The following is a 12,497-nucleotide window of genomic DNA, read 5'->3' on the forward strand; positions in this document are numbered from 1 at the left end:
ATGTGTATATGGATGACCGCTCTAGCATAATGAAGATGTTGCACAGCTGTTCACCAGTCCCAGGCTTTTGTAAAAGCTTCCAGAGTACAACGGGACAGACAGTGAGGATGGTCAAAAGGGGAAAACATCTCTATCTATCCTGACACTGGTTTGCCTCATATGCGCCTCATATGCTTGTTTGGATTGTGATGTTCTGAGAGGCGAAAGAAGTGTTGCCAACAAAAAACTAAAGTAGCCAACTAAAGTTGTTTTTGGTTTATTCAGTTTTCACAGTATTCACACATTGTAAGGCCACTAATCAGTTCCTATAAAAACAGATCACATCTATCAATGATAATACAAATTAAAACAATATCAGTCAGTTGCACATTGTGGTTACAATAGTGGGAAATTTGAATGCAAGGGGATTTTCTTGGATATGGGTTTTGTTTGTAGCAAGCATTAATACAGATTATTTGTTTTATGTAACTTTCACTATGATATAACTATAATAAAAAATATATGATATAACTATAATTGGTTTTATAACTTTTTTGGTGCGGAAGTCCAAAGGGTGTGTCTTTATGAGTTACTCCTTTTTTCAAAACTATATACACATTTGGTTAAAACTAAAACCAAATGTCATGGTCAATGAAACCCGCAATGAGTAGCTCAAGGGAATGAAACAATGTTTTTTTCTCTCTCTGTCTGTCTGAGCTAGTTCGTAATAGTCTTTATAAAAACTTTTGTTATGGTGTTGCCAAACTCTTCTGATAGAGGACAACACATCTGACCGAAGAACAGCTTCCTGTCTTGATAGACTTGTGGTTTGTGGGAAAATAAATTTGCTAACATAATTCTATTGAAATCAGAGAATCCGTTTTAGTTACTGCCATGGCCTCTGATCATCATGTGAACCCTTGTGAAAAAGAGATTAATTGTAGTAAATGTGTAGTGTGCTTCAAATCTTAAAAGTATATTTCAAATAAATGGCCTTGCAAATATATTAATGAAATAAAGGGCCACCCAAAAATACAAATTCTGTCATCATTTACTCTCTTTCAACAAGTTTCTTTCTTCTGTTGAACACAAAAGAAGATATTTTGAAGAATGTATGTAAAGAGTTGACGGTAGCTATTGACTTCCATAGTACGGACAAAAAAAAAATGGATGTCAATGGCTACCGTCTGTTTGGTTACACACATTCTTCAAAAGAAAAAGAAAAGAATGAAACTCATAAGCATTTGGAGCAAGTGATGAGGAAATGATGACAGAATTTTCAGTTGTGGGTGAAGTATCCTTTGATTCTTATATTTCTTATGTTTCTTAAAATACTTATACACTTTTTTTTTTAAAAAGTGCATTTTGCATAACGTAATAATTATCTTTTAATAACATTTTATCTTGCTTCATCATTACAAATGTGCAACTACACTGTAAAAAGTGATAAGTTGACTTAACTTAAAAAAATTGAGGAAACCTGTTGCCTTAATTTTTAAGTAAATACTAATTTAAAAAATAAGTTAAGTGAATTTAACTTTTTTTAAAAAATAATTATATACTTAATAATTTTAAGGCAATGGGTTTCCTCAATTTTTTTAAGTTAAGTCAACTTATCACTTTTTACAGTGTACTAGAAATAGCAGTAAAGTATATTTTAGTTTACTAAAAATGCTTATCGGTACATTCAAAAGTACATATAAAGTTGAAATTTTGAAATTACATATAAAAATGTATTTAAGTGGGTCAAAAAGTAATTGCATTTGATATAAATTGAAACTATAATACATCTTGATTTAATTGTAAATAATATGCAATTAAGCGTTACATTCAGTTCACACTCAAGCATATTCTGTTAAATTGTTTTATTTCCATAATAAGTACTTTTTAAAATTATGTCTAAACTTTTCGTTCACAGAGGAAGCTGTAACTCAAGTTACCTGCTATTATTGTGATCGATCAGTTATCCTATATGTTGTGTGTAGCAATGTAATAGTAATCTGAATTTTAGATTGCAGAAAACCCAGTGTTTCTCAGACTGCCCGAGCAAAGCCGATGCGATTATTTCCCCGATCAAACTCTGTATAGTATCGAGCTATGAAGTTCGCCCCCAGGATCCAGATGGGACCAGTAGGGGGCGGCACATCCAATGCTTTGAACGTCACAGTGCAGATGTCCTCCCCGAACTCTGACTGCTGTAGGCAGAACAAAAGATGAAAAAGAGTCATTAGAAAATCCAGTGCGAGTCCATATAGCTGTAACATAGATTGATGTATCTCAAAACAGATGCTACACTTCAGAAGTCATCTAGAATAGCATGCAAATACATCATGTGGCATTTCGTACTTCATGAAAAGAAGTTCCCAGACTTCGGTGCTAAATGAAATATGCAGACTGACAATGTAGTACAGAGTCAGCAATAGTATTTTTAATGAAAACAACACTTCAGGAAAACATTTTCTGAGTGAAGTTGTGAAAAATACCACAACACTAACTAGGCCTCTACCTGGGTCTCCATCACGTGAAGTAAGGGAGCCTTTAACATTTTTATGACAGAGGTCAACATCACATTTACATAGTTAATGCAAATATGAAATAAAGCTATTTAAATAATCTGTAGCTTAGTTATATTAATGGTGCAGTCAATCATTTTTGTGCTGGTGAGAATGGCAGTTGTCATTTGTTATTGGTTGATGCAAGTTCTAGATATTTTCACATTTTATATCAGTAATCACCCCACTCATGTTTGAAAAAAAAAAAGTGGCTAAATGTTTTGAGATTCTAAAGACCCTTGTGAAAAAATTGTGCACTTGTAGTGTACTTCAAAATAGAATTAAAAACTACTTGCAGATAATATCAATTAAAAAGTTCATTTAATTTTATAACGAGTAAACTTTCATGATTATGTTTCTTAACATTTAAGTACACTTTAAAAAAAATCCCTTTTGCATTTAATAATGTAAAATTAAAAGTTTTATAATGCAATTACATTTTGTTTTGTTTGATTTTAACTGTAACACTTCCAAGGTTAAATAGATTGTAAAAGTCATTGCACATGAGCACATGTCAATAGAAATGGCATTAATGTGTTTATTATAAATGCTTGTCAGTACATTCAGCAGTACACTTTAGCCATATTTCAAAAACAATAGAAGTAATTCTGAAATTATATATCAGGATATACTAAAGTACTTAAGTGTGTCAAAAAAGTTTGACTAATTGAATTTAACATACATTTAAACTGTAATATATTTATTTATGAAATAACAAACAGTTATGTGTCCAAAAATTACAATCAGTTTGCAATTTTAAAGTATATTAAGCATTATTTTTAAAAGGATTTTTTCACTAGTGGAGGTTGTTGCAGATATTAAACTTTTCATTAAACAGGAAAACTCAACTACTTGCTAGTCCGCATTTACAATCTCAATGTATTTTTACTTGTGTTCTTACGAACTCTTCCAACTCTAACTTTCCAACTTGTAGTTTAAATAAAGATTGAAAAAGTTTTTGGAAGCTTAATGATGGAGTTTGTTTATAGCCTAACCTTAGCTTTTTCCTTCTGACACTTGTATTTAGTATTGTATCTTTACAAATGAAATGTGTTTGAATCATAAACTTTTGTTGGTCACAGAACTTATTCTTGCAATAATCCAAAAGCCAATGAAAAAAAAAAGCCAATTTTTTGGAGGGAACCATGGTTATGCAAACTTCTGGGTTCAAGCTAGAATCTGTAGCCTAGTTACATTAAAGGTGCACTTAATAATTATTTTTGTTTATGTGGAAGTCATTTTACTTATACTGACACCTAGTAGTGTGGATGTAGCTTCCCGCAAAAGACATGATAATCAGCCACAATAAAATTATTCCACAAGCAAAACTGTCAGATAACAGGAAGTTGCTAAAAGAGAGTATGTAGCGTTCCACTGGTCATGTGATATAAAAATGGCAGCCCCCATAAAGTGGCAGCCTCCCACTTAAATAAATAATCTTTATTAGGCTATAATATGACTGTCTTCGTTTAATTTTAGTGTACATTAGAAAATAAAAGCCCTTCAAGATCATCACGACCAAACGTGGCATACTGTATTAATATTAACACATTAATATTAATAAACTACCCTTGCAATGAAACAAAGAAAGTCCTCACCCAGAGAATATAGTCCTCTTCCGTGAGAGAATATTCCTGACCACCAAGATGAAAAGCCACAGTGGGCAACAACTTGACCAGATTACAGTTGACAGTGTACTGTGAAAAGAGACAGAAAATAAGTGATGACCTTAAAACCATTCAAAGACTGTGTGCTTCATCATTTTGCAAAACCGAAATGACATTGAACTTCACACTTGAAAAGAAAGAAAAACACATTTTCCACATTAAATATCACCGACAACAGTGGTGATGGGAAAAAAAACAAAAACAAAAAAAAAAACATCAGCTTTCAATCATTCCATTTGCTCTTCAGACGTTATTTATGAGACTCAGCCAAACATGACAGACCAAAGCAGCTGTTCCCATGGAGTTGTGCAAGAGGAAAAGGAAACAGAACAATAAGAAACAGGTTTTAATGCTGAACATAGAAGTGTTGTTTCACTAAAGCTTGTATGTATGGGATGCATATAGGATGCCATGTTGGCGCATGATCGATCACCTTAAGTTTGTTTGCAATGTGAAGGTGTTGAATTTTATAATTAATTATCTACTAATTTTATTTATAATCAGCTGTCACCGCTGAATGTTTTAGAAGGTCCAACATGCATTATGTGCTCTCTGTTTATGTACAACTGGAACACATTTTTCTTTTCTTTTTTTATGGCTCTGGAAATTTTGCCAGTAGTGGTTTGCCACTAATGCTGAGATTTAGGGATTTCATTAAATTGTTTTCAAGGTTTAAATCTGGGCTTCTTCAGTTTTCATAGTTTCAATGGCTAAGTAGTGGGTTCATAAAAATCCCTCTTTCTGTCGATTTATCTCTCAAATCAATTGGCTAGTTCTTAGTAGATTATCTGCAGGCTTTTAAATAAATGCAGGTTTTTAAAGAATGTCCATAAGGTTAGCTAAACAGAATTTACCCCTCCCTCTGCCAGTTCAACAGCACCAATTGTTTTCATCAGAATGGAAATAGAGGAGGCGGGGCCTGTGATGTAGGAGGAGCCTGTATCAATCACAGCAGTACAGCCGTCCATGCAAAACAACATATCTGCACCCACGGACACTCTGCAGAAAAAAAGAAAAATAATATTATTGAGGTGAATCAAACACATTGCAATGGATTTTGTTTCAAAAATCTCTTTAGACTTTACATACTTTTGGGGAGGCTTAAAGGAATATTCCACACAAAAATTTAAATTAGCTAAAAATGTACTCACTCTCAGGCCATCCAGGGTGTAGATGAGCTTGTTTCTTCTTCAGAACAGATTTGGAGGAATTTAGCACAGTTGCTCACCAATGGATCCTCTGCAGTGAATGGGTGCCGTCAAAATGAGAGTTCAAAGAGCTGATTAAAAACATCACAATAATACACAAGTAATCCACATGTGTCCAGTCCATCAGTTAATGTCTTGTGAAGTGAGTTAACTGTAAATATATACATATATATATAGTCTCGGTACTTGCTCTGCCGCAGCAGCATCATAGCAGATCTATTCCGCCAAGACCAAATACTTTAACATTGTCATGTACATTACCCTGCCAATCCCTCCGAGAGTTTTCATGACAGAAAGCTATTTAATATTTTAGCTGAAAACAACAGTTTGAAGTTAAAATGTCTTAATGATGAATTTGATCCTCACAAATACACATATTTTCCCTTCACAAGACATTAATTAATGGACTGGTGGATTATTGTAATTTTTTATTTTTTCTTCTTCAGCTGTTTGGACTCATTCTGAGGGCACCCATTCACTGCAGAGGATTCATTGGTGAGCAAGTAATGTAATGCTAAATTTCTCAAAATCTGTTCCAATGAAGAAACAAAGTCATCTATATCTTGGATGGCCTGAGGATCAGTATAAATTTTCAGCAAATTTTCATTTTGGGGTGAAGCATTTCTTTAAATATTTTGCCTAATAATTGTTTGGCCAACAATATCTTTGCCATTATTGGCCTGAAATATATTGCACAAGTCATATTTGGGTGATACGTAGGCCAAGTACGGTAACCCATTTGTCCTCTGTATTTATCCCATCCAAGTGAGTAGTGAACACACACATATGCACACAAAGCAGTGGATATATGGATATTTGTATGATACTATTAAAATGCTTTTGCATTCTTTTTAAGCTTGAAAGCTCCATTATCACAACTTTTAAGAAAATGGCAACCAGTACAGTCACCTTCAAAATTCACCTCTTGTGTTCCAAGCAAGAGAAAAAAGTCATATAGATATGGAATGACATGAGGGTGAGTGTGTGATTGATTTTTTGGGTCAGCTATTCTTTTAAAGGACACAGGGCAAAGATTGATAGCCTCTCTGGAAATGATCTGAGGTTCTGCTCAAAATTAAAAACTGATGGCTACCGGATATCTTGTATAAACTGATATAGGATATCAAGGAGTATTTGTGAAAACTGTGATGTAAAACAGATGTAGAATGGCAGAAAAAACTACATGGGAATAAAAAATCATAATAGTTCTGTAAAATTTATGCTGATAATGTTCTTACCCCTTCATGACGACCTCCCACTTGCCTTCCTCTTTGGTTTTCATATAGTGGAAGGATCCAGTGTGGTAGTTTGGGTCTGTGCCCCCCAGCACCAGCTCGCCACCAGGGATGTGTGTTGGGTCGCTTTTAGATACACACACATATACACAGAGGTGTAAAAAGTACTCAAAATTTTTACTCAATTAAAAGTACAAGTACCTGGCCAAAAACATACTCGAGTAAAAGTAAAAAAGTACAACTTCAAATTGTACTCAAGTATTAAAAAAGTAGAAGTACTTTCTTTTCTGACAGACATTCAGAAGTTTGGTTATAGGGAGAAAATGAAACAAAATGCAATGGTACAGGTCAAACACGTATATCTAGTGCAACAACAACAATTAAAATGCAGCACAGCGGAACACCGGAAAAAAAAATACAGGGAGAGGGATTAAAAGGAAACTCCTTCCTTTCCACCCTCATGCCATCCCATATGACTTTCATTTATCAGATGAACACAAACTAAGGGTTTCAGAAAAAAAATCATGTGTATGGGACATCCAAAAATGACACTTCAAAAACTACACAAAGTGAATATGACAGTAACGCATGCAACCCCTGTTAATGAATCAGTGTCTTAAGTGAAATGATAGGCATATGTAAGAAGGATACAAATACTAATATTTTAAACTTGACCGTCGTGTTCACTTTGTGTGGGTTCTGAAGTGGTTCTGTTTTGCATTATCTGGACTAAAAATCTTTGCTTGTGTTCATCTTAAGAAAGAAAGTCATAAACATCTGGGAAGACATGAGGGTGAGTAAATAATGAGATAATTTTCATTGTTGGGTGAACTATCCCTTTGAAGAGCAAGATGTGATGCAGAGGCTAGAAACATATTCCACACAGAATACAAGAATGTGTTGAATTAATGAGGAGTCATAGCATTAAAACATACAACATTAACGTTTTGAAAGGCCACTTTTTTGTGTGTTTTTTTCTCAGCAAATATTGATAAATAATTATTTGTTACTAATTAGATTAATTAATGAGCAAATCATGTAATTATTAAGATTTAAAAAAAAAAAAAAAAAACATTGACAGCCTGATTTCTACTCAGTGTGTCATATAATGACATATTATAAATACAACTTATCCACTACCTGGTGAGAACATCACTAAACATGAATTACGATTAATTTAACAAACAATGCTTATTTAAACACTTTTGGAGATTTTTAATTAATTAAGAAAATATTTCCACAAAAATATTAATGGTATTTAAATTCTCATCACTGATTTTATTTGCACTCAATCTTGTGCATTCAGCTAATATATTACACAGCTAATGGCTCTATCAAAACAGAACAAATAATGAATAAACATTTTTTGGGAAAATGCAACTTTGCTACCTCAACATGCTTCCTCGGATTTGATGGTGAACTTTTGAAGCCAGACATTTACCTGATGAAAGTCATAAGTGAAGTAGAAATATGTGTGCTTGATGCATGAAACAATGATCATTGGTTCTCACATCAGGCACGCACGTTTGAGCTTCCGTTTACCATATTTAATGTGCATAGGATAAAATAAAAATGTAATGTACTTTTCAAGATTAAATAAAATTGTAAGGAGTAAAAAGTACTGTTTTTTTTCTTCAGAAATGTAATCAAGTAAAAGTACAAGTAGTCAGTTTAAATTGTACTTGAATAAAGTACAAATCCCCCAAAATAATACTTAAGTAAAGTAATCAAGTAAAATTACTCAAGTATTTTACACCTCTGCATATACATACAAAGATATGGATTGTAATCAGCTAGTACTGTTTAAATACATTTATTATTACACTATATAATGATGTGGTTTAGAAATTAACATGCTCATATTAAATTCACAAAATTCATCAAAATCAAATTCTGCTTTTCTTGTGTGTATACATATAAATACAGTATATACAATATATATATATATATATATATATATATGCACATACATAAAATTGCAAGGCGCTCAATCATGAAATTTCTCATCCTTTCTCACACTGTATGTCAATAAATGCTGACACTCACCTGCTGTAGTACACTGAGAAGACGTTCTGTTTTAGAACATGTTGAGACATGATGCGATCGAACACAGGTGTAATTCCATCAATGGCTACATCTGGATATCCCATCCCTAGCACTCCGTCAAACTTGGCAAAGATGAACGGGATTGCAGGAAGAGCTGTGGCCTCCGCAAAAACCTGCACCACTGGGATACCACCCACCTAAAGAAGTTAGAGGTCAAAGATCAAACAGCTCAGTCAAGTACTGTGTGCAATTACAGTTCTGGTCTTCCATATTGCAGCCAATTTGTTTTCAAATCAATCAGCATTTTGACATATTGTAGGTAAAATCCAGTGCACAAGCATCTGGACTTGGTTATCCTTTGTAGTGCTTGACTTCCTGTGGTAACCTGGATGACTAAAAATATTTTGCCTCGGCCATTAAAATACCATTTCCATATGTTGGTAAAGATATTCCTTTTGAACTCGTTTCTTAATATTCCCAGTGTTTCACATTCTAAAACCAATGTCTTTTTGTTACTTACTACAACCACGTCCTCGCTCAGAAATCCCCGGACGTTTCCAGAAGCGTACTGGATGGAGAATCCCGTGCCGTTGTAAATATGCGTGAGGGATCTGGAAGCATCGTACCTGTTGTGTGTAACTAAAGAGACATATGGAGAAAGGCAGACTGAGCTTTATTATCTTATTATCTTCAAAAGGGATGTGAAGATAATAATGACTTTTTAAGGTCAGTTGTTATGTGGGTTTTATAAGATTGTGTTTAGCAAATCACTCACAGCAGGCTGTGTATAAAGGAGAACAGCTGTGTGAAGGAACCCAGAGGTTGGCAGAACCCGTGTCAAACACAACGTTGAACATCTGAGCTGGAGAACCAATACTAATCTCACCAAAGTATTGAGTCTGGAAATCAACAGAGAAATACACAATTCAAAATACAAAGCTGTCTATATAAAGCAGATTATTACAAATACAAAATTGCTCATAATTTGAATTATTTTCCATTTTTAAGACTGATTTACATCTAAGTAGTTGATCAGAGGTGTTGGAGCTGTGCCATTTGTGGGTGAAGGTTCGTCATATTTCGGCATAATCTCAGAAAACACTTGAGCTGGTGTGACACCCATTTCCTTCAGGGTTTCTCGTATGGAGGGCATTTTCTTCAGTTTTACTCTAGTGAAGAGAGAAATGACTCATGTTACATTTATTATTTGTTTGGACGACTGATAAAACAGCAACATCAGATAGCAGTGCGTTTTATCTGATTTTAAAACATTTTTTTAAATCATTTTTTAAAAAACGAAACTTTTTCTTAATTTCTGTTTATGACATAAACACAATCCCAATATGGCAATAATAGATATTATACATTTTGTAATATATTTCAAAACTACTAAAAAAAAATGTTGAAACATTTTAAAGACATTTTTAAGAATAAAAATTCAAATTAAAAAACCAACAGGCAAATATTACAGACTATTATGCTCAAATCAAGCGAAGCAGAAATCGAGATCACAATTAAACTACAACCCTATCTGAACTGAACCAACACTGAGCTGACTTGAGTGAAATAATGGTGCAATTGCCTTTTAGAGCTGAATCTGAAATATTTCCATAGTTGCATGTCTATAACTGATTCTGCTGTTTTCCTATTTATGTCTGTAAAGCTGCTTTGACACAATCTGTATTGTATAAAGCACTATAGGAATAAAGGTGACTTTACCTTCCTAAATTATTAAGGCAGCTATCTATTTTCATCAATAAAGATGCATTGGTACTGTGTTAGGGAAAAAAAAAACCAAAAACATTGCATGATATTGTAAAGACAACATATTTCTCAAATTAAATGATTGGCTTTCATGTTGTTTTATAAAAACCAGAGCAAAATATTTGTTGTGTTGACTTACCTCCATAAGGCCTGTGTGCTGGATACTGAGAGTGATAGGACTAGAAGAGCCAAGCCGTGCACTTTCATTCTTGCAGATGGATCGAATCACTTTAACTAACTGATAACTAGTGTAAATATGTGCCAAACGTCTTGTGCCCGGACTCCTTCACAAACTTCTCTCCTCTTTTACTGTGCTTTATTTGACAGACTTTCCTTCTTCCCATGGTTTTATACTATTTCTCCTACGTGTGTTCTGACCTTGACACAAACCCCTGGCCTTCGCTCTCCTCTCACCCCTCCTTCTGATAAATGCTCCTTGAACACAGTGACCTCCTGGTCAAGGGACACATCACAAACAGTGATTTAAGACCACTTTGCTTAATAAAATCATCATTGTATGGACCTGAAGGATGCGGATGTATGGAAATTGACAACAAATTGTGAAAATCATTAAAGAATATGACACATAAATATTACAATATTATCAACATATCGAAGAGCAACACATATCTGTCATATAATATCTGATATTATATGACATATGAGTGTTTCTCTACATTATGTATTACAGTACTGATGTTATCAGTTTATTTGAAAGGGCATGCAACTCTTAATGATCCTTGACCTTTAAACCTAGGGGCATTGTGGATGCCTAGATCTGGGTTTCCCACAGTAATGGGCCAATCTCTTCCCCTGAAATTCCCTCATGGGACTCTCCATATATAGACGTCATCTTTTACGTCTTCCTCTATTTTGCTGTTTATCTTCCCTGGACTCATTTATTAAAGGTGTTTCAGTAATGTGGATCCGTTTGTAAGACATTATTTGGGTTGGTCTTTTGAAGGACTAGCAGGTTTATTCCTCAGACTCCTCACTGAAGAAGATAAACTACACCTGCACAATAATACTTCACAGTATGATGCCATTCAGTGGAAAGCACCAACCCACCATGACAATTTTCATCTTATTTTGGCTAGCAGCTGGCCCAGCAGATGCCTGTGAAACTGCCCACGGTGGCTAAAACTTACAGTAAGTAACATTAGACAGCCCTGGCTGGCAGATGCCCACTGGTTACATTATTTGACCTCAGAGTTAAAACTTGTATTGCAGCTGCCATACAGCAATTGGCACTACTAATATTACATCTATATTTATATAAAAATAAATTCAGTAAACTTATAATCAGCTGTTGGATGCCATTCTATGCACTTCTTAGCTAAAATGATGGTGCCATCACAATTGGTTCTTGACACTGGCGCTATTCAGCTGAACAGCTGCTTATGTTGGCCAGGCAGGGTTTGCACTTACCCTCCTCAAACACTAGGTGTCACATGATTAGTGCTATACTGGAAAATAAACACACAGAGAGCATCAACTGAGATCATCAATTATTTTATACTCATAATATTAATTAAAATCTATTTTATGAGTTAAAGTAGGCTAATGAACAACAAAGGTGTTGATTCAACACAGATTCAACTTTGCTGTAGACACCTAAAGTAGACATTTATTTTTGTCTTTGCTCAGCACACACAACACATTCAAAATATAAGATATAAACAGTGGCTATTGGGTTGTCGAATGAACAATGTATGAATATCATCTCATTTTTTTTGTCAGGCAGTTATTTGAGGAACGATGGCATAAAAGTGGGCCTACTTCAGTTCATACTATATGCAGCTGGGAACTTTGCATGTAGCCTAGTTTCCCCGAATTTTGTATATGATACGGTAATTGGAGAGGCCATGAAAGACATTTGACTTCAAACTGGTTTTCACAAAACAATAAAATCCAGAGATGGTCTTATTACCGCTTAAAGCACATTTTTAGATCTATTTAGCAGTGTGTGTGGCCCCATATTGCACTGGAATATGGACAAATCAAATGGATGTAGTGTAAAATGGCATGTTTATGGGCAGAAACAAT

General features: G+C 34.3%; 1 protein-coding gene across 1 annotated transcript; it reads right to left on the reverse strand.

Moving 5' to 3' along the window:
* Positions 1-240: 240 nt before the first annotated feature.
* ren (renin) lies at positions 241-10,747 on the reverse strand. Its single transcript, XM_058784590.1, has 9 exons — positions 10,591-10,747; positions 9,706-9,856; positions 9,463-9,586; positions 9,208-9,326; positions 8,688-8,884; positions 6,645-6,767; positions 5,053-5,197; positions 4,130-4,228; positions 241-2,174 (listed from the first exon to the last, which is right to left on the reverse strand). The coding sequence occupies exons 1-9, from the start codon at positions 10,656-10,658 to the stop codon at positions 2,013-2,015; spliced, it is 1,188 nt and encodes a 395-aa protein (XP_058640573.1). The 5' UTR covers positions 10,659-10,747; the 3' UTR covers positions 241-2,012.
* Positions 10,748-12,497: the final 1,750 nt, after the last annotated feature.

The sequence above is a fragment of the Onychostoma macrolepis genome, chromosome 08 (assembly GCF_012432095.1).
Source record: "Onychostoma macrolepis isolate SWU-2019 chromosome 08, ASM1243209v1, whole genome shotgun sequence".
NCBI classification, from domain to species: domain Eukaryota; kingdom Metazoa; phylum Chordata; class Actinopteri; order Cypriniformes; family Cyprinidae; genus Onychostoma; species Onychostoma macrolepis.